This window comes from Sorex fumeus, unplaced genomic scaffold (assembly GCF_029834395.1).
Source record: "Sorex fumeus unplaced genomic scaffold, SorFum_2.1 ptg000039l, whole genome shotgun sequence".
NCBI classification, from domain to species: domain Eukaryota; kingdom Metazoa; phylum Chordata; class Mammalia; order Eulipotyphla; family Soricidae; genus Sorex; species Sorex fumeus.
This window is the reverse complement of record NW_026606096.1, coordinates 33,728,861-33,750,243: the sequence shown is the minus strand read 5'-3', so window position 1 is coordinate 33,750,243 and position 21,383 is coordinate 33,728,861. Positions and strand designations below refer to the sequence as shown.

The 21,383-nt window shown below is 45.9% G+C and overlaps 1 protein-coding gene and 1 pseudogene across 2 annotated transcripts in view; one reads left to right on the top strand and one right to left on the bottom strand.

Moving 5' to 3' along the window:
- ANAPC10 (anaphase promoting complex subunit 10) overlaps positions 1–21,383 on the bottom strand; it is a 52,157-nt gene that overhangs the window by 30,306 nt on the left and 468 nt on the right. Inside the window, exons 1-4 of one of the 2 annotated variants that reach the window (XM_056119040.1) lie at positions 21,235–21,293; positions 18,311–18,437; positions 8,832–8,922; positions 6,023–6,143 (exon numbers count right to left, since the gene is read on the bottom strand). In XM_056119040.1, the coding sequence (XP_055975015.1) occupies positions 6,023–6,143; positions 8,832–8,922; positions 18,311–18,425 (327 nt within the window). In that variant the 5' untranslated portion in view covers positions 18,426–18,437; positions 21,235–21,293. Of the gene's footprint in view, positions 1–6,022; positions 6,144–8,831; positions 8,923–18,310; positions 18,438–21,234; positions 21,294–21,383 lie in introns of those variants that run through there. The other variant, XM_056119041.1, reaches the window with a different exon arrangement.
- On the top strand, positions 20,039–20,322 carry LOC130028284 (dynein light chain roadblock-type 1-like; annotated as a pseudogene).

The window sequence follows — 21,383 nt, the reverse complement described above, 5'->3', positions numbered from 1 at the left end:
AAAGAGACTTGAAACTAAATACTAAATTGTTAGGCTGTGACCCTTATCACGTCCACTAAGGAGCCCACTTAGTGGAGATCTCATTCCTCCCTTCCTGTCAGAGGCTCCTTGAGAGCCTCACTCCCCACTGCTGAGGGTCACTGAGCTAAGCGAAGATTCAGCCGAGCGTGAGGGCCAGGAGCACTGGTCACACGCTGAAGTCCCGGGTGTGATTCCCTGTACCACACAGTTCCCCCACCAACCGCCAGGAGCAACCCCCTAAGTTGGGGATGGAATCTGGACCAGCCTCCTGCAGAACAAACGCCCTATCCCGCCGCTGATCTCTGACTAGCCCATCCGTGGCATTTCCAGAGCTCCAGCCCTGACCCGCCCCGAGTGTGAATGAACACTTAGCCCGTCCAGGCTGCCGCTTTCGCCCCAAGGATTCCCAAATGGGCCCCTGGGGGCTGGCTCTCCTTCTCCAGGCTCAGTCTACCCCCCAGAGGCCACTGGCCCTCCGGTTGCAGACACCAGGCGTCAGTGGCCAAGTCTTCACTGCCTTGTCTTGACCTTCCCATACCCACCACCATCACTTCTTACCTCTCTGTCACTGCCATGCACAGTGACATGGGAAAGAGGCTTTCCCAGGAGCTCAAACAGTTCCCTGTTTACCTCCCCTAAGCCTTACCCATCCTCCCCGCACGGCCCAGGTACCCGAAGGCCCCAAGTCCAAGTGCCTCCGTCACAAACGCGCCCCTAACTCTCCTGACCATGAGCAGCTGGTCACTCGCTGCCTCCGTCGGTGGTCGCCACGCTGCTCGGGCCCGAGCGCGCCCAGGACGAAGCCTCCTCAGGGTTCCCCCACTTTCTACGAACTTCCTGACAGCGCACAATCAGCACCCACCCACCTCGGCTCTACTTCTTTCACTCTCGCAATTACAAGTTTATTTCCCGGGGTCGAAGGTCAACTCCTCACACCTGGGGATGACATCAGAGCAGTGATCTGCGGCATCCTAACTCCGTGTGCGCCGTCTGCGGGATGCCACCACCAGGTATGCAAACCCCAGCCGTGGCGGCAGCCACAGTACAAGGGAGAAGGGGAAGAGCACGGGCTCGCAGGCAGGCAGGCCAACATGGCATTCGACAGGGGGGCAGCACCTGGCCCACACCCCGAGGTCACCGGTTCATCTCTGGCCGTGTGATCTCCGCCCAGCTGGCCTGGCCCCGCCACAAAGGGTTCAGGCAAGAACCACAACTAAGAGTGTGACCTTAGCACACCCTGACAAAAACAAGGACAAAGGGGCATGAGAAGGGGTGGGGGGTGATGAATGAATCATATTTTTTTACCAAATCCATATACATCATACACTCCCGTATAATGTATACAGTATAATCTACTCCAGAAACTACTCACCCTCAACTGCATGGCTGAAGTACCAATAGAAACAAGCAGGGCCAGGGAGGCAGCACAGCGGGGAGGGCATCTGCCTCGCACATCCCCCACCTGGGGTAGCTCCTGGCATCCCATACGATGGTCCCCTGAGCATCGCCAGGAGTGATCCCCCAGGACAGAGCCAGGAGTCAGTCCTGAGGACAGTTAGGTGTGGCCCCCAAACTAAACGAATATTACATAGAATCACGCTCCTTGCCAGTTTTAATTTTAGAAAGGGGTAAAAGGGAGTGCATCTGTGGCCTAAAACTATGGACAGTGTACCTCGCTCGCTGCAACATCTTTCAAAGTGTCAAGTTAGTCACAAAAACCAATTTAAAAAAATCCCTTTTTCTTCTAAACTAGTTAAATTCAGTAAAATTGGTTTTTTTGTTTTGTTTTGTTTTTTGCTTTTTGGGTCACACCCGGAGATGCACAGGGGTTACTCCTGGCTCTGCACTCAGGAATTATGCCTGGCGGTGCTCAGGGGACCATATGGGATGCTGGGAATCGAACCCGGGTCAGCTGCATGCAAGGCAAACGCACTACCCACTGCGCTATCTCTCCAGCCCCTAAAATTGTTTTTTTTTTGTTTTTTGAAAGCTCAATAAATTCAACATCCCATCTTACCGGACCGGTTTGTTTGTGGATATCGCCCAGATCATCCCACTTCATATCAAGCTGTTTACAGAGATTCCTCGTGACAAAGGGAATTGGAAGCCAATATGGAAATCAATAGATAAAGTCTGGGCCTCTGTCTGCATCCTCGGACTTTGCCACACACATTAGTGGAATTCCAATGATAATAGTAAATGTTTTGTTAATAGAAGAGCTGACTTACGAGCCACTTGTGTCAAAGAACCATATATGGACTCCACAGCCTGACGCTGCTTTAAGACGCAAGGTGGGAGCCAAGAAACTCGACCACAGGGAAGGAAGGGAAAATATTATCTCGGCACTGATTTCAAACCTCCTCTTGAAAAAAAAAAAAGAAAAATCACCTGGGAACGGCAGGGCTCTCTGAAGACAAAAACAAGGTTTGAAATCCACTGTGTGGCTCAGTATTATCCTCTGTCCCTACTTTACCCTTCCCCAGCTGCAAATTCGAGAAGCAGCAAAACCACAAACCCTCATGCATTGCATCTACTTATTCTGAACGACTTGTTTTCTTCATAAACCAGTATCGAAATAATTTGGAGTGCCGTCACTGGATATCTAGTAAATCACTTACTTTAATGAATCACTTAAGTGGTTTTGTATTTCAGTACAAAGCTCTACCACCGCTGAAAGAAAAGAACCAGCTAGCAAGCTGGAAAGAACTTTCCGGTTCCCTTGGCCTTTCGCTGGAGATGCTCCTTAAAATGCGAAAACGAGACTCCCCTGCAGTAGTCCTTGTCCTTGCTCCACAGACAAAATATTCCCTACAAATAATATTTTCCCTCCCAAGGGCAAAGGACAAGAAAGACATTAAACCAAAATAATGCTAGAATAAAACAGGAGTAAGAAGTTGCTTTCGCGGAGCTGGAGAGGGAAGCCAAGTCCTGACCCCGCAGGCCAGAGATGCTCAGGAAGCAAGCCACACCCTCGGCTCAGGACTAAAACTCTTCAAAGCAATTTCTCTGAACATTTCTCTGGGAAAACCTTCTGCACGGAAGTCTGAAAAAGAGATGACCGAGTACTCCGAAGTGACAGCTTCTCCTATCCTAAAGAAATTGCTCTTGTACAGAAGCAATCACTTGTAAATATCTTCCTAAGTGCCCTTAGCTTGCTGGGTTCTAAATTATGAAGGTTAGATAATTTTGGAAAAAAAAAAAAAAAGAAAGCCAGGTGAGCAGCAAAAATTAATTCAGTTTTGGCTGAATATTCAAAAACTAGTTAGCCGAAAAATATCTCATTTGGCTAAACCCAGGCATAGTACCTGGTAACCATTAAGCAGAAAATCTGAGCTTCATTTCCATATTAAGCCCCTCCTCCAGTAGTTAAAATATGCTTTAAAGTGAAAACACGAAACAGTGAGGGAAAGAGCTGATCTTCTAGCAGAGATTCTTCAACAGAGATAATGAATACGTACAGAAACAACCAAGCGTCAGGACTGGAAAGAACTAAGAGAAAAAAAAAATTTTTTTTTTTTGCATAAATACAGTGACTCTTCAGTTCTTCTCACCCTGACCTAAAATTTTTAAAGCTGGTATGTCAAACCAATAATACATTATGAAGAAAAAGTTTGTTTGGAGTGTTTCAGTAAACAAATCCATAATTTCTAGTAAAAAAGGGAAAATCTAGTGAAATACTTCAATATATACTACACCCTCCAGTGGGCAAGGATCCATGGAAAAATATAAAAAGATTTACTCGGATTTTCCACTCAGTTAAAATCAGTCCTAAAACTAATGAAATGATGGCTCTAAAATCCTCATAAAAATTCACACCATTTTAATCACTTGTCTTAGTATCTGAGTTATAAGAACCAAGAATTTTTTCTAAAAACTAATAATTTAAATCTTACAGATTAACATCAGAAGTTTAGAAAATACTATCAGCCTTATTTAACTTATAAAAGAAAAAAAAAGTTTACAGAATACATCACATATAAAGAGGTATAATTAAAATATAAAGTATACTTTATACCGTGAGCTTCAAACAGTAGCACTAATATTTTAAAGCAAAATCCAGAAAAATTATGGTTCCTTAGTGAAAACAAGGACAGAAAAATTCGTTAAGTTTTTCAGGAAAACAACTTACATTATCACCTGGTAATATTTAGTATTACTGGTCTCATGAGGTTATGCGGTCACTACACAGAAATATAAACACACTTAGAATAAAATCAGGAGACTACCTAAAAGAGCCCTCACTCACTCTCGGTGGCTGGGATTTCAGCACTGACATGATCTACCAGGAGCAAAGATCCGATGAAAAGTCGTCCATGATGATCCAATCCTTTTTATGACTTCCCCAACTTACAGCAGAATACTAAACATTTGTTTACTACATAAATCTCGAAATCATGTATGAAGATGTGCATTTCCCAAAATGTATCAAAAATGTCCGAATAAATAAACTCCAGGAAAAAGTAAAACTAAGACTACTGGAGGTCTTACCACTAGGATAGGAAACTAGTAATTAAAGGACAACAGTGACATCTAGTGGACATTTTAAGTAAATACCACATATACTTGATTGAGTTGAGTTTCATAGGGCCCGCTCGAGCAAATCTACGATCAACGGGAGGGCCTTTACCTTACCTTACCTTCATAGACTTCAACCTGAGAATTTTATAACCAATCTTTAGTTTTAGACCAAAACAGAGCAAGCCTCCTAATGAAGCTTCCTAAAACTTAATGGTCTAATAATTTAATAAAAACATCTAACAGCTAAAGTATAAAAAATAGTGTAATCATTTAGAGAAAGCAATAAATATGTGTTAAAGGTAACCAAATACATTACTCAAAGAAGGGTTAGGAATAGCAGGCATAGTGCAATCATGAAAACAAAAACAAGTTAAATAACGTGGGTGACAAAAAGCACTACAGTAAAAGAAGTTACAAAATGAGAAGCTGAATTATGAATCTATTCGAGTATGGGAAGTATGGTCTGTTGGCATAATAAATGTTTATAAACTAAAAACAACTAATTTACCGAAGATATTTTTCAAAAACAAATGGTTATAAAAATGTACAAGGTCATTCTCTGAAAGGTTCCGTGAGGGATAGCTGCGTACATGCTTCTCAGGTAGGAGGTCGAATTCAACCCCCGGCGCCGCTGCTCCCCTGAGCACCACTGCAGCGATCCCCAAGAACAGAGCCTGAAGTTGCCCCTGAACACAGCCAGATGTGAGTCGAAAAAAGAAGAAAAAGAAAATAACCATCAAGACCAGGTAATTGCCTCAAAACCACAAACAACCTTGAAAGAGGATGATGGGGCTGGAGCGATAGTTCAATGGGGAGGGTGTTTGCCTTGCACGCGGCCGACCAGGGTTCGATCCGCGGCATCCCATATGGTCACCCGAGCACCGCCAGGAGTGACTCCTGAGTGCAGAGTCAGAAGTAACCCCCAAACATCGCTGAGTGCGGCCTCAAAACCAAAGGTTAAAAAAAAACAAAAGATAAAAAGCAACAAAATAAACACATGGACAAATGCCCTTACTCTGCCGTGTCAATATACAAACAAAATTTGTAAGATGCTATATTTAACGACAAAACGAGGCAGGTTTATATAATTTGAATCAAGTATTGTAGTACTAACTCGGAGGAAGAAACATAAATGTAGAAATCGGGTCTTCGTGTCTCTAAAGACCTAACGTGCTGGAGCAGAGGCTTTGTATGCAGGAGGTCGGGGTCCAATCCCTGGCACCGCACGGCCCCCCAGCACCACCAGGAGTGAACCCAAAACCAAAACGGAGAGAGCATTCAAGTTACCGGAAGTCTTCAAAAATCACAGGTGTTGTCTCTCTCACAACTGCCTCACTTAAAGGATCTTATTGACTGCTTGAAATCAGTGATTCCCTGGCAAGGAGAAATGCTACCTCAGGGGCAGGACGTCCCAAGCACGCAGGTCAATACCTACAGAAGCAGGAATTATAGGCTTACACGTCTTACAAAGACAATGACATACCCGAATCTCTTGAAGGTTGTGAAAATTATTCCCTACTCGAACCGAGATCTTGCTGGGAGTATAGCTTTCGTCTGATTTATAGTCTGCATAGATGCACAAGGTCTTCACGGTTGTTTTTCTCCTGAAAGCAAAGAGGTACAAACAACATGTCCATCTTAACGTGGCGAAAAAAAGACTTCAAGACACCTCCTGATCTCAAGAGTCGGTGTGGTAAGGTATATCTCTGCACCAGCAATTTCTGGTTCCTTTTATTTTAATAATGAGGAAAATAACATGCCAGACAGACAACTGGAATTCTGGTGGCAAACAAAAGGCCACAGGTGAGAAAGCCTGATTTACAACTCCGAACACCTGAGAACGAGATAACCTTATCAGCCAACATTAATTCCATTTTAAACGCTTACCTACGATAATTAAAAAGGAAAATGTACAGCGTGTCTCTTCTCCTCCTTTGCAAAGCAGGAACATGCTGGTCGGAATAGCAGCTGACAGCGGAGAGTGACAGACGGGACGGAGAAGGGTCCCGTGCTGACGACAGCACGGGGCTGCCCCAATGCCCGGCTGCCAGCTTCTTCCTCGAGCAGCACCAAGACGTGCCTTTCCCACCAGCCTCTGAGATTTTTCCCACCACATGATTTTCAACTTTATTTTTTTTTTAATGTGGGAGTGGGCTGGAGCGATAGCACAGCAGTAGGGCATTTGCCTTGCATGCAGCCAGCCCCGGCCGAGCCGGGTTCGATTCCTCCGCCCCTTTCAGAGAGCTCGGCAAGCTTCGGAGAGTGTCTCGCCCGCACGGTAAAGCCTGGCAAGCTCCCCGTGACGTATTCAATATGCCAAACACAGTAACAACAAGTCTCAAAATGGAGATGTTACTGGGCCCACTCGAGCAAATCGATACACAACGGGAGGACAATGTGGGAGTGGGGATGGGAGTTGGGGATGAGGAAGCCACACCCCAGAGTGTGCAGGGCTTGCTCCTGGTTCTGTGCTCAGGGATCATGCCTGGCAATGCTTAGGGGGCCGTGTGTGATGCCACGGATCAAACCCAGAGCCACCACACACAAGTCAAGAACTTTAACCCCGGCACGATCTCTTCAGTAGCAATATCTGTTATTTTGTTGTTTTTTTTTGGGGGGGGGAGTCACATCCAACAGTGCTTAGGGATCATTCCTGGCGGGTCAGGGGACCTTATGGGATGTTGGGGATCGAACAAGGGCTGGCCACTGTACTATCACTCTGGCCCCCAATACCTACTATTTGTAAATGAAATCAGTACTCTAATTGTTCTGCATGCTTTCCAAGGGGGTGCACGGTGCAATCACGGCTCTGATGCAGTTTTCCTAGGATGTCAGAACACTGAGTCTGCTATGCTACAGCAACAGGGCCCGGGCTCACCTCTTGCGAGGCATTCGCTCCAACCCCTAAAATTCACCCAAGGAAATGACAGAACACCAAAAAAAGGGTGCACTTCACAAAACGCTAAGAGAGAAAGAGAGAAGGGCAGGCTGCATTTGGGACAGAGAGGAAACAGAGGTATGTGTATGACTGAGCTTCAGGAATCTGTACCAGCTACACAGATGTACTTATTGATGCGTAGATGTCTATATGCTCAGCCAATACTTTTCAAGATGATTTCAACAACTATGAAATGCACAGCTATCGACATCCTCATTCAACCACAATTGTAGGAAACAGATTTTTTGCTGGACTTCTCTAATGGTTGAACTCAACCTCCCTCTCTGAAACAAAATTGTTGGTATCTTTCTTTGCACTGTTTTTTGAGGCCACACCCAGGAGGAGAAGGGGTCCTATGTGGGAAAAGAGATGGAACCTGGGCCCCCTGCATACAAAGCAGGCACTCAGCCCAGTGAGTTCCCTCTCTGATCTTCAGTATTCTTTAAATATACTTGGGTTCTTCAATAAATGTCTCTGCATTAGTAGAATTATGAATGACATATATACGTATATGCCATTATGTGTGTGTGTGTGTCTGTGTGCGTTTGCGCGCGCGCGCGCGTGTGTGTGTGTGTGTGTATGTGTATGAAGCCAAAGTAAAAGTGATACCAGGAGGGATAATACGGGAATTTAGGCACTTGCCTTGCAAGCAGCTGACCCAAGTCTGATCCCTGGCACCACATGTGGTCCCCAGACACCACCTGGAGTGATCTCTATATAGTCAGGTGTAAGCCCTGAGCCAAGCTGGGTGTGGCCCCAAAACAAAAAAGAAAAGAAATTACAATCAAGATCACATTTAAGATAATTTGCAGAAACTCAGAAATGTAAGATAGTGCAGCAGGTAGGATGCTTTACTTAGCTGACTTGGGTTCAATCCCCGGCACCCAATATTGTCACAAGTCCACAATAACAAAGAGCAAAATTCTACTACCTATGAACTGCCTGTGGCCAGTTCTTTTTCTGTCAAGAACTGAGCATCTCAACACTGAAAATGTCTTTAAAGATTCCTAGTTAGAAAAAAAAAAAACAATAAAACTCCTTTTTTCCAAGTGGAAACATAAATCTGAGGAGTAAAATGAGCCAATCAGCAAAGAATAATTTTCTGAAGTAAACAATATAGAAAAATATGAGAATTACCAAAGGCAATTCTGTTAAGGTGCCATAAAGAATAAAACACAGAGTAAACACGAAAAAACACAATCGAGTTTTCCGAAAAATAATCTCAGAGCTCCTAATAAGGTCTGGTGCATTTCACTACCGTTGAAATGTGTCTTGGCGTAATTAAAATTTAGCACAATTAAAAAGAGATTTCTCTGCCCACTTAGAACAGCATGAAACTGCAGGCGTGTTTTACCTGAACTGGATGTTCACCAAGTGAGGCTGGGAGCCATCTGACTGCCAGTAAGTTTCTAGGTTGTCATCTCGTAACTGGTCCACTCCAAACCCTAAAAACACACAAGAGACAGTAAGTTCTCATAATAAAAAAAAAAAAGGGCTCTTGATTCAAAGCATGATGTCTCCATGAGTATCTGCCAGGGAAGATAAGCTACGTAGGGTGGTCAGCACTGTGCAATCAGACAGACACACTTCTTCCAGACTCTTAACCAAACTTCAGCTCCCACGAGACATCATGTGCACACATGGAAGTTTATACTATTAGAACCAAGTTTCCTCAGTTACCTGACTTCAAAAAAATTTTTTTGAAATCATTATTACTGAGGAAACATTGTCATAGTGTTATTCTTATGCTGGTGTACAATACTGGCCTTAGTTTTTAAAGAATATCGTCTTGGGGCCAGAGTGATAGCACGGCGGGTAAGCCTTGCGCATGGCTAACCTGGATTTGACCCGCCGCATCCCATATAACCATCCCCTCGGCCCTGCTAGAAGTCATCCCGAAGGCAGGGTCAGGACCAATCACACAGTCAAGTGTGGTCCCAAAACAAAAACATACAGAAATTCAAAAAACTAAAGAATATCATCTAGGATTCACTCCAAAGTCAACAGGCATTTGAACCCACTTTTTCTTTTATGTTTTTAAATAATTTCCCTTTCCCTTTGGCTATTGCTACTGAGTTTCTCATGGCTTAGAGCTCCATCGTGGGTACTGCTGAATCCTCTGCTCCATGTGCTCTGAATATGTTCTCCTAGGTCTCAGACTGGACTCTTAAGTTTGCACATGGAAAAGAGTAAACAGCTTTTGCACTGAGGAGGAAATTATTTTTTCCTTGAATTCTCCAATATTAGAAGCTGACCAGTAAGCAAGACCAAATGGCAAAGTAAGGAAAGAGAAAGACATGTAATGTTTCCCACCGAGGTGATAGGAGACAAGAGTCCCACCAGAGTGAATGAGGGTCCCATTCCACCACATCCCCACCACCACTGGTTGTTTCCCATCTTTTCTAGGGGCATGAGGGCTCCCAAATGGTGCTCATGAGGTCTGGGGGTCCAACCAACAATTCTTGGCCAACTGGTCCTGCTGTTCAAGGCAAGAACTCGATGTCGCTTGGGCCGTGGGGTACAAGGCATGTCCGGCACCTCTGTCCTGGGAACCCCCAGAGACACACCCTATGATGCTAGGAACGGAAGGACCCTGTGGTGCTAGGAATGGAAGCAGGCCGGGCACTGCCGGACTATCTCTGACTGGTTTGATTTGCGTTCCCCAAGAACAAGTGACAACGAATAGTCTTCCTAGGCCTCCCAGCCATTGTACATTCTTTCGAGGACGTATATCAAAACCATACACGTTCACACATACACCTACGTTCACTGCTGTGCTATTTACAAGAGCCAAGATCCGGAACAACCACAATAGCCAGAATTCTGGAAACAACCCAAGCGCCTGAGAAGAGATAACTGGTTAAAGAGACTGGTACATCTACACTGTGGAATACTATGCAGCTGTTAGGAAAGCTGAAGTCATGAAATTTGCTTCTAAGTGGCTGGCCATGGAGAGTATCACGCTAAGTGGAATGAGTCGGAAAGAGAGGGACAGACATAGAAGGACTGCACTCATTTGTGGAATATAAAGTAACATAATAGGAGACTGACACCCAAGGACAGTAGACACAAGGGCCAGGAATACTGCCCCACAGTTGAAAGCCTGTCTCATCAGCTGGGGGAGAAGGCAGCTGGAATAGAGAAGGGCTCACTAAGTCAACGATGGTTGGAGGAATCGTTCGGGATGGGAGATATGTATTGAAAGTAGATAAAGGTCCAAACGTGATAGCCTCTCAGTATCTGTATTGCAAACCATAATGCCCCAAAGTGGAGAGAAAGTATGGGGGAAATTGTCTGCCATGGAGGCAGGGGAGGGTTTGAAAGGAGGATGGGGGAGGATAATGGGGACATTGGCGGTGGAGAATGTGCACTGTGGAGGGATGGGTGTTCGATCACTGTATGACTAAAACTCAAACATGAAAGCTTTGTAACTGCATCTCACGGTGATTCAGTAAAAAAAAAAAAAAAAAAAAAAAAAAAAAAAAAAATCCGGAACAACCCCAGTGCCCAAGGCCAGAGAGAGGCTAGGCGAACCACAGCAGGGAGACACTATGGAACCCGCCTCGGCTGCAGGAAAAAGAAGAATGGCAACGGGCCGTGGCTTGGATGCAGTGGAGGGTCCAGGCCCAAGGAAGCTAAGTCGGAAGCAAGAGACAAACGCTGGTCTCACTCCAGGGCAGACTGAAAGGAAACAAAGAGAAGGATCAGAAAACTTGCAACTGAACAAATCCTGAGATGCGACCAACAGAAGTGGCAGCTGGGGGAGGACGCCCCTGGGACAGGGGTGGAGGCATCCGCACCCCCGGGAGAGCGCCTGGGGGGCCTGGGAAGCAGCCCTGTCACGACTGGAAGCTAGGATTTCTCAGTTTAAAAGTTTTAATTCAAATAATAAAGCCATAGATGTTAGTGATACTGTTAACTATGCTGCAGTAGGGGTCGGAGCAATACTATGGTGGGCAGAGCGTTTGCTTTGCACACAGCTGACCCGGGTTCGATTCCCAGGATCCCACATGGTCCCCTGAGCTCCGCCAGGAGTAATTCCTGAGTGCAGAGCCAGGAGTAACCCCTGTGCATTGCTGGGTGTGACCCAACAAGCAAAAAAAAAAAAAAAAAAAAAAAGTTGCAGTAAAAAAAAAAAAACCTAAAAATTATATTAATAGGGTCAGAGTGATAGTACAACAAGTGGGACACTTGCCTTGCATGCAGCTGACCCGGGTTCAGTCCCCAATATCCCATTTGGTGGCCTGAGCACCACCACTGGTAATTCCTGAGAACAGGGTTAGGAGTAATCACTGAGGTGTGAAACCCTCGTCTCAAAAAAAAAAAAAAAAAGAAGAAGTTAATAAGATGTTGAAATTTAACTTAAATTTGGCACTGATCAAGAAAAACCTCTGGGAGCTGGAATGACAGCACAGCGGGCAGGGCGTTTGCCTTGCACGTGATCAACCCAGGTTCGATTCGCAGCATCCCATGTGGTCCCCCAAGCATGAGCCAGGAGTAACCCAAAAAGAAAACAAAGAAACAAGCAAACAAAACCTTCTCTACAGGAAGCAAATGTTGACACTCAGGGAGTGGGGAGGCCAGGTCAATCCACCAGGGGGGGGCGCAGACTGGAAACTACAGACGCAAAGGGACCCTTGTGCCCTTAGCTGAGTGATACAGACTCTGGTGCACTGAGGTGAGTGTAAATTACCATGAAAGAGACTAACCTCCTGAAGATGCTTTAGTAGGTCAAACCACAGAATCAGGGAGTCAGATCAGCACCAGTGAAGAACCTAGTCACTGTGGCAACTCAAACTGCAATAAATGCTGTGCTGGACATGGGCTGCACTCATGAGTGACTACAGGAAAAACGGGACAAACAGCATCCTCTCTCACCACAGACAAGTTGCTAAGGCTGCAAATATGGGGCAATTACTCACGTTCCAACTTTCAGATCTGCACCACACAATACAGGAGAGTCTGGCCCGACTGCTTGGGAAGCAGAAAGGGCCCATAAGAGTCGCTCAGAGGCATATTCGCTGCCCGAGCCCAGGTGCTGCTTGTGCCCACGTGGCCGAGCACATGTGTCACCCGCATCTCCCCTCTTGAGATGAGGACTTTCATGCTTTAGTGTCTAATGCTGGGATGTGTGTAGGGGCTCTCTCCGCCCTTGGAGAAGCCCGCATTCTCTCTTGAGCGCGGTACTCTCACTTTCACCCTCTTTCCCTCCACACCTTAAAAGCCTTCAAATAAAATCTGTTTTACTTAAAAAAAAAAAAAAAAAAAAAAAAAAAAGAAGAGAGACGCTCAGAGACTGGCTAGTCTGGGCTGCAGAGAGCTCGGGGCTGGTCAGCTCAGTCCCAATCCACATCATCTCCCACACACTCCTGCACGAGCTGGGACTCTGCTGCTGTCCATGGGCCTCGACTGCCAATCTCCACCAACAAGGGCCTGGTGGCTGATTTTTCGAAATTCTCTATTGAACGTCTGGGCTCAGGGAAGGAGGGAGGCAGAACAGACCCACAGAGGCGGACTGCCTTGAGCCTGTCCTCCTCATTTGAATGCATGCTAAATCCTGCAGCAGAAATCAACATGTGATCATTGCTGAATGCCTTAATTACAACAGGACAGTTCTAGCATCCAGAAAATTATTTAAAAAGAAAAACCCATCTGACTTTTGGAGACTTTATCAAAGCCACTATTTATGTATACATTAAGTATTCGGAATAAGATGTGCCAGCAAGCGCTAATAAAGGTGACATCGCTATATCCCCTGGAGAGTAACATGCACTTAAATCTGTAATTCCTCTACTAAACTGTGAACCTCTGGACAGCAAGGACTATATGCTTTTTTTCTCTTTCAATGGCTAGCAGTGTTACACATTTCAGCAATAGTCCACTGACTTGAACTGAAAAATATCCAACCATAGGGAAGTCTAAGAAAGTTATTAATGAGGAAATTCTCTTTAAGAATAGTCAGGCATGCTCAGTGCATAAGGTGACATTTCACTGGAGGATTCAGAGCTCAAAATCACCCCAAGTAAGGGCCAGGGTGACAGCACAGTGGGGAGGGTACTTGCCCAGCATGCAGCTGACACAGTTTCCCAGTACCACCTGGGGTCGGTCCCCCTAACACTCAGGAGTCCTGAGTGCAGAACCAGGAGTAAGCCCTGAGCATCACTTGGGTGTGCCCCCCCAAACAAAAATCACTTTAAATGTTACTTTGTGGTTGATAATGTGGAACTAAAAAGATGTGAAATTAGGCCTTCTTTGCTAAATATTTAAAATACAACTCCTTTGCTTCGTATATGAGAAGTTCATTGGTCATCGTTTCTTGGAAAGAAAGGAGTCAGGTCAGAATCTGAACCTGCTGTTGTAAATGTAATCCTAGAGCTGACCAACTTTGCATAGACACTGCTTTTACCTTTTTTCAGGCATCCATCTGATGCAGATGTGTCTTGGTGCAGGGAGGGGGAGGAGTCACCAGAAAAAAAAAATCAATCAAATAAAACGCAAGACACGACAGTGATGTACTTCATGAACCTCACATTCAGCAGGCTGAAGTGACCCACCAGAGACCCGTAGGAAGTTTCCAGCCTCTTTCAGCAAAGCACCAGAGGCGAGCTCCAACGCCGTCACAAAGGGATGCAGGGAGGACCGAAAGGCTGGAATCTACCAGGGGCCAGACAGGAAGTCAGGAGGTACGGTGACTGTTCAACCCTGGGACCACATATGGTCCCCCAAGCACCACCAGAGGTCACGCCTGAGCAGAGCCAGCAACAGTCTCCGAGCACCACCCCCAGCCCACTAAAAAGACTGGGGCCTAGACATCAGCATAGCAAGTCTGCTTACCCCACAACTTAACTGCTTACCCCACACGAAAAGGTCTTCCACACATTATCAGGAGACTGCAGTGGAAAGACAGAAACAACCCCAAGGGTGTGGAAACTGAACAACAAGACGTTACAATCCGTAAGGCAAAACTGATAGAACTGCAAGAAGTGGACAGGTCGTACTATGCAAATCCAAGTACAGCTGAAGACTTCCAACTCTCCTCTCTGAGTGACAGAAAATCAGAACGGGAACACGGTTGAATGACACAGTGCCATCACTCAGCGGAACCCACTGGAACTTACTGGTTCCAACACAGAAGAACACAGAAGCAGAACACAGAGAATCCAGAATGCAGCAGAACACAGAAACTTCTAAGGAAGAGTGTCCTGGGGCCAGGGTGACAGCTCAGCAGGCTGGAAGACAGGTTGGGTCCACCGGAGCCCCAGGCTGAACCCCTGAACCGGCACTGCACAGTCCCGCAAGCACTGAACAGCAGCCCCAAGCACTTCTCAAAACATTCAAAGTCTGCACAACAAAAATAACCAAGGGTGAAAAAGCAAGTGAAGTTTTTGAATACTTGTAATGGAAAAAAAAAATCTGAATTATCCAAAGTTGTGAGAGATAATGAAATGGCATAGGGGCCAAGAGATAGTACAGTGGGCAAGGCATTTGCCCTGTGCATGACCAACCCGGGCATCCCATATAGTCCCACGAGCACCACAGGAGTCATTCCTGAGTGCAGAACCAGGAATAATCCCAGCATCACTAGATGTGGCCCTAAAACTAAAAAACGTAAAAAAAAAAAAAAAGGTGTTTAAAAAAGAAATAGCATAGAAATTTCTAACATGGAGTACGTATACTAAAAGAGACCTATAATTAGTAATCTAAGTTTTCACCTGAGAAACTAGAAAAAGGGGTGCAAGTGAAATTCAAAATAAACAGAAACATTTTTTTAAAAAATCAGAGCGGGTATCAATGAATTCAAAACAGGAAATAGAGAAAAAGCAATGTAACCATAAGCAAGTTTTTTTTAAAAGACTAATAAAAGAGGTTGTTAGATAAATAAAAGATAAATTATTAGAAGTTCTTAAGCTTCTAACAAAGGTGGATTAACCAAGGAAAAAAGGAAGAGAACACAATTAATAATACTGCGGTGGGAAAGGCTCATGGGAAGAGGCACCAAGCAGCTATTACTGTATATCCGTCAATAATAACGGAGTTTTATAAACAACTTTATACATACAAATCTGATAATTTAAATAAAAGGGCCCAATTCTTGGAAAGACACAACCTACCAAAATCTACACAAAGAGGTCATCTAAAGAGACCTATACTACTATTACAGAAACTGAATAGAAAAGTAGTGACCTTCCAAAGTAGAAATCACTTAAGCTTCACGGTGAACCCTACCCAACATTTCGAAAGGAAATACTGCCAACTCTCTACAATCTCTTCAGACAAAAGTACAACGAAACCCTCCTCATTACAAGCGGCATTACTCTAACACCAAGATCAAACAGTTTCTGAAAGAAAAATCTCAAAACATTTGGAAATTGAGCCGAGGTGTAAAACAGTAATTCTCTGGAGCACAGATGCAAAATATCTCAAGAAATATCCCCAAACAGGATTCTTCTTGTGACAGAATTGTGGGGGCTGGAGCGACAGTGCAGTGAATAAGGTACCTTGTACAAAGACTCACTCCAGGCACAACAAGAACACGAGAAAACCAATGGGGGAAACATGGAGAAATTTTGCCCGACAAGTTCAATGAACAAAAACAGTATCACCAAAGACATAAACTACACCAGTAAATCCTCAGATTATGTCTTTAGTGACACCATAATGAGGATGTTCAAGGAGCCCAAAGAAATTATAGCACAGGCAGTCAACAGAACACAAGAAAGTAGAAGAGCCATAATTAAAAAATTACTAGAGTCAGAAATGACAGAAAAGAAGAACATGGTAGGTGATAGTTTAAAAAGCCAGTAAGACTCTGAACAGGAGAAGAACAGAAGCTGAGTAAAAGATCGGGAAGCTCCCAATAGGAGAGAGAGAACAAAAGGGAATGCCCTGCCACAGAGGCAGGGTGGGGTGGGAGGGATGGGGGGTGGGAGGGATACTGGGATCCGTGGTGGTGGGAAATGGGCACTGGTGGAGGGATGGGTACTTGATCATTGTATAACTGAAACCCAAGCACAAAAATTTGTAAGTCTACAACTGTACCTCATGGTGTCTCACTAATAAAAATTAAAAAAAAAAAAAAAAGATTGGGAAGCTCCAAAATGAGGAGGAAACCGCTAGGAAACAGCAGAAGGCAAGAAACAGTCTGATGGGCCGGAGCGATAGTACAGTGGGGAGGGCGTTTGCCTTGCATGCGGCTGACCCAGGTTCGATTCCCAACATCCCATATGGTCCCCCGAGCACTGCCAGGAATAATTACTGAGTGCAGAGCCAGGAGTAACCCCTGTGCATTGCCGAGTATGACCCAAAAAGAAAAAAAAAAAAACAAAAACTAAGATACTGTCTGAAAATAAATGGACAGCATACCAGAGAACTATGGGATGAATTCAAAGGGAACAGCGTAGAAATCATGGGAGGCCCTGAAGAACAGGAAGACAAATGTGATGAAGAAACAATAGTGATAGGTATTGAGAAGAATGTCCCAGAGATGAGGGTCACAAGCACTAAGAATTCAGAGGCCCAAAGGGACCCTGAGAAAATGACTCAAGTAGGAAAACTCCACTGACACAAGGCACATAAACAGTCAAGACAGAAAGCGACAGATCAAAAAAGGAATCTACACTGGAAACTTACAAAGGAATTTACAAAAGGAACTAAAGGAAAGCCCATGCAATATAAGCAGATTGATCAAATGAGTCTCTCTTCCTCTCCTGGAGTATGCGAGGAGACAGGACAAAAACACAGAGAAATGAAGTCCTCGCCAAGAAGACTCTCTCCAGCTAGATTCCCCGTCAAAAGATACAGAGCTTTGGGGCTGGAGCGATAGCACAGCGGGTAGGGCGTTTGCCTTGCGCGCAGCCGACCTGGGTTCGATTCCCAGTATCCCATATGGTCCCCCGAGCACTGCCAGGAGTAATTACTGAGTGCACGAACCAGGAGTAACTCCTGTGCATCGCCAGGTGTGACCCAAAAAGCAAAAATAAATAAATGAATAAACAAATAAAAAAGATACAGAGCTTCATGACAGGAAACACCTTAGGGAATCGATAGACACGAAGCCAATTTTGCAAGAAGCATTAAATGAGCTTCTCAAATGGACAGGTGGAATTTCCCAACATGAGACAAAGACTATGGCCCTGAGTTCAGGGTTCACTCCTGGGAAACGCAGCTCACCTCCAAAACGCACACCTCGGAACTCTACATACTAATATCCCAGCAGGAGACATTAGATGGGAAAGTAACACAGAAACCAAGAAAGCTCAATAAACAAAATAACACAAAAGCCTCAACTAGCATCAGCTTGTAAACCCTCCAGCAAAGACTTAAAGTTCCCATGGGGAGATAGAACACTTCCACAAATTTCCTTTAAGTATTTTTTTTTTTGATAAATGCATTAGCTATTTAGCTGTAACAAGCAATGTAAAGTAATTCTGTGCCTGCTAAAGAGGCAGGCTTGGGGTATGGTTGGGAAAATGGGGACAATGGTGGAGGGAAGGTCACACTAGTGTTGGAATATTGAATGTCTGTAACAAATGTATCATGAACAACATTGTAAACCACAGTGTTTAATGGCCGGAACACTCACATTTTATCTATCCAGAGACATCAACAAAGAAAACCACTAACCAAGTAACAGCTGAATCACAAAGAGAAAGTGAAGGGGAAAGAGATGTCCTATCCCCCGAGTCCAGGTGGCTACTAGTAGACCTCGGGGAAGGGATACAAAACGGATGACAAGCCCATTAAACTTACTCCTAAGTGAAAGCATGTCAACAGTCCAATGGCTAAGGCAACCGTAACCAGTGATCTTGCTTTTTTGTCTTGTTTTCCTTTTACCTGGTTTGCAAGATGAGAGTGACCAAACAGCCTGGGACCCGATTTCCCGCACTGTTCCCGTCCTTTCCAGCTGCTTAGGGTCTGCACCAGGAGGTGTCTTATTTGGGGTGGTCATTTCTGGAACATTCTATGTACACAGAAAAAGAGAATACGGACGTTAACATCAGGCCCTGAACATCATTCTGCAAAAGTAAAATTCTCAAGTAAAATGGGTCACTCGTATACCCTTGACAGTGACCAGTGACCTAGCTGTCAGAAGTAGGTAGCGGAACTTTTTGTAATTAAAAAATAGGAGTTGAGAGAGAACATAGCTCAAAAGGCTGAAGCTGAGAATACTCTCTGCATGAGGCACTCCCGTTTCAAAGCCCCAAGGTGCCTCAAGCACCCTGACACTCCCAGTACCACCGAGTATGACCCATAGGAAAATAAAATCTCGGCGATTCGGTTTAGTTTCTCAAATATATTAAGATTTACAAGACATCCTATGAAGCGGAGGGCACAGATAAAAAAAGGGTTTTGCTCCAGCCTCTCCTTTAATTAGCCTAGACTTGGGTGTTTCTTAGCACTACTCACTCTATAATCCACCAATACTACACGCAAATCCGTACATCCAGAAGTCAAATTTAGGGGCTGGAGTGATAGTACAGTGGGGAGGGCGTTTGCCTTGCACTTGCCTGATCCAGCATCCCATATAGTCCCTCCGTGCACAGCCAGGAGTAACTCCTGAGCGCAGAGCTGGGAGTAAGCCCTGAGCATCGCCGGGTGTGACTCAAAAAGCCAAAAACAAAACAAAACAAAAACAAAAGTTAAATTTGGCAACGCAAATAAGAATTTTGGCCTACGGACTGAAAGACTCAATTCACTTTTAGTTGTCAAAAGTTGTGTTCATATGCGCTCTTACCAAGAACGATTAAAAAAAAAAAGGCTTTAAGATTTAGAAGGAGAAAACTGGGGATGGGAGAAATAGTCCAGGAGTTGAGGCATTTGAGGCATTTGCCTTGCACGTGGCTGACCCGGCTTCAATCCCCAACCCTCATCCCTCAAGCCCCACCACGAGTGAGCTCTGAGCACAAACCCAAGAGTAAGCCCTAAGCATCACCTAGCGTGGTCCCAAAAGTCAAAAACACCAACACCAACAATCAGGTGAAAAACTGGCCTGTTGTAAATCAAAAGCTTATCTCCCATTCATCTTGTTAAGTCCATACAATGTGGGAAAAAAGTGGAGGGGCGGGAAATACCTCTAAATAAAACTGGTAAGTAGCATCTTGGACTCTATTACAAACGTGGCACAATTGTCTGTCTCCTGGCCACGTCCTTTTCCAGATCTTAAATTGTTTGCAAATCACCCCCACAAGCATTTGAATGCTGATTAAAGGCTTCGGAGAGGCGCTAGATTTAAATGCTGATAAATTAGGAATTTCGAGAGTATCTCGCCCGCATGGCAGAGCCTGGCAAGCTCCCCGTGACGTATTCGATCTGCCAAACACAGTAACGACAAAGTCTCCAATGGAGACGTTACTGGGCCCGCTCGAGCATATCGATGATCAACGGGAGGGCCTTTACTTTTTTTAAATTAGGAATTTCCTCGATGGCTGCATCAGAAACTGGAGTGTCGGCCACCCACCAACCAGCAGGTTAACTGAGGTGTAAAGGGGAGGTCTAAATGGGACTGAAAGACTCAGGGAACTGGGCTGGAAGCTGGCGAAATGGAGGTCATTTGTCCGACAGATGGCAGAGGTGGAGGGGACGTTAAAGTGACTTGAGAGCCAGGAAGGCGTGCAGGGCCTCAATGTGGTGAACCCCGAAGGCATTCCCATCAAGAGCACCGGGGACAACCCCACTACCACTGCAGTCTGCCAGCCAGCCTTATGCACAACTTCACCTTGAAGGCCCGGAACACTGTGCGGGAAACTGACCCCCAGAAAGACCTCACTTGGCTTCGCATTTGTTCCAAGAAAAATGAAGTTAAGGTTGCACCGCATAAAGGCTATTTCCTGATTGTGACTGCGTAAGTCATCTCTTGGCTTCCTGCAGCATTCCTGAATTTAAGCCCACCCCCCCTCCCGTGAATCTTGTCCATCATGTCAACCTTCCTACCGGCACTTGGAAATCAACTTAGACCTTCCTCCGACCAGTGACCGTGGGAGGCTGCAGCTCCTCCCGGCCCACCACTGCCACCACCCCTCAGTATCCTCTCTCATTCACTTTTCCAGCAGAACCTATGAGAAGCCCACGCCTTGCATCCTTCTGACCTTCAGTTCATTTGCTTTTCTTTAACGAAAAATCAGTTAGTGCTTTAAAAAAACAAAAATAGAGAGGGGGGGAGGGTAAAGCAATGAAACCTGCCACCACCCTCGCAAGCTCAATATCCCAGGAGGGTCTTGGGGACTGGAGCAATGGCACAGCGGGTAGGGCGTTTGCCTTGCACCCGGCCGGGGTTCGATCCCAGCATCCCATATGGTCCCCTGAGCACCACCAGGAGTAATTCCTGAGTGCATGAGTCAGGAGGAGCCCCTGTGCACCGCCGGATAGTGACCCCAAAACCTATATATATATATATGTATATATATATATATATATGCATCCCAGGAGGGTCAAACAGAAACACACGGACCGGCCAGACCCCGCACCCGGGCGCGCACCTGACTCTACTGTGCCGGGGAAGACCTCAACTGCCCGACTGGACCCCAGCAAGATAAAAGAACCCGGAGCTCGGGGGGTGGGGGAGCCTAGCGTGCTGGACACTCGGGTCGTCGGAGCAGGGGCCGGGGGGATGCACCGGACAGGCCCGGGCTCTCGGCCTCCCCGCACCGCGCACAGACGACCCCCGAGAGGGCCGGAGCCGGAGACCCGGGGCGGCCCTGCAGCGCGTGGACTGCGCGGCCGCACGGCGGTCCCGGGACGCAACTAACTAACTTACTTACAGTCCGCCGGGCGGCCCCGCACCTCGCAGCTCGCAGCTCCCCGGGACCGCTGCGCCGCGCCGCGCCCCGCCCACTCGGGCGCCGGGCGGGCGTCGCCGCGCAGTGACGTCACTCGGCGGCGCCTCCCGGCCGCGCGCGCGCGCGCGCAC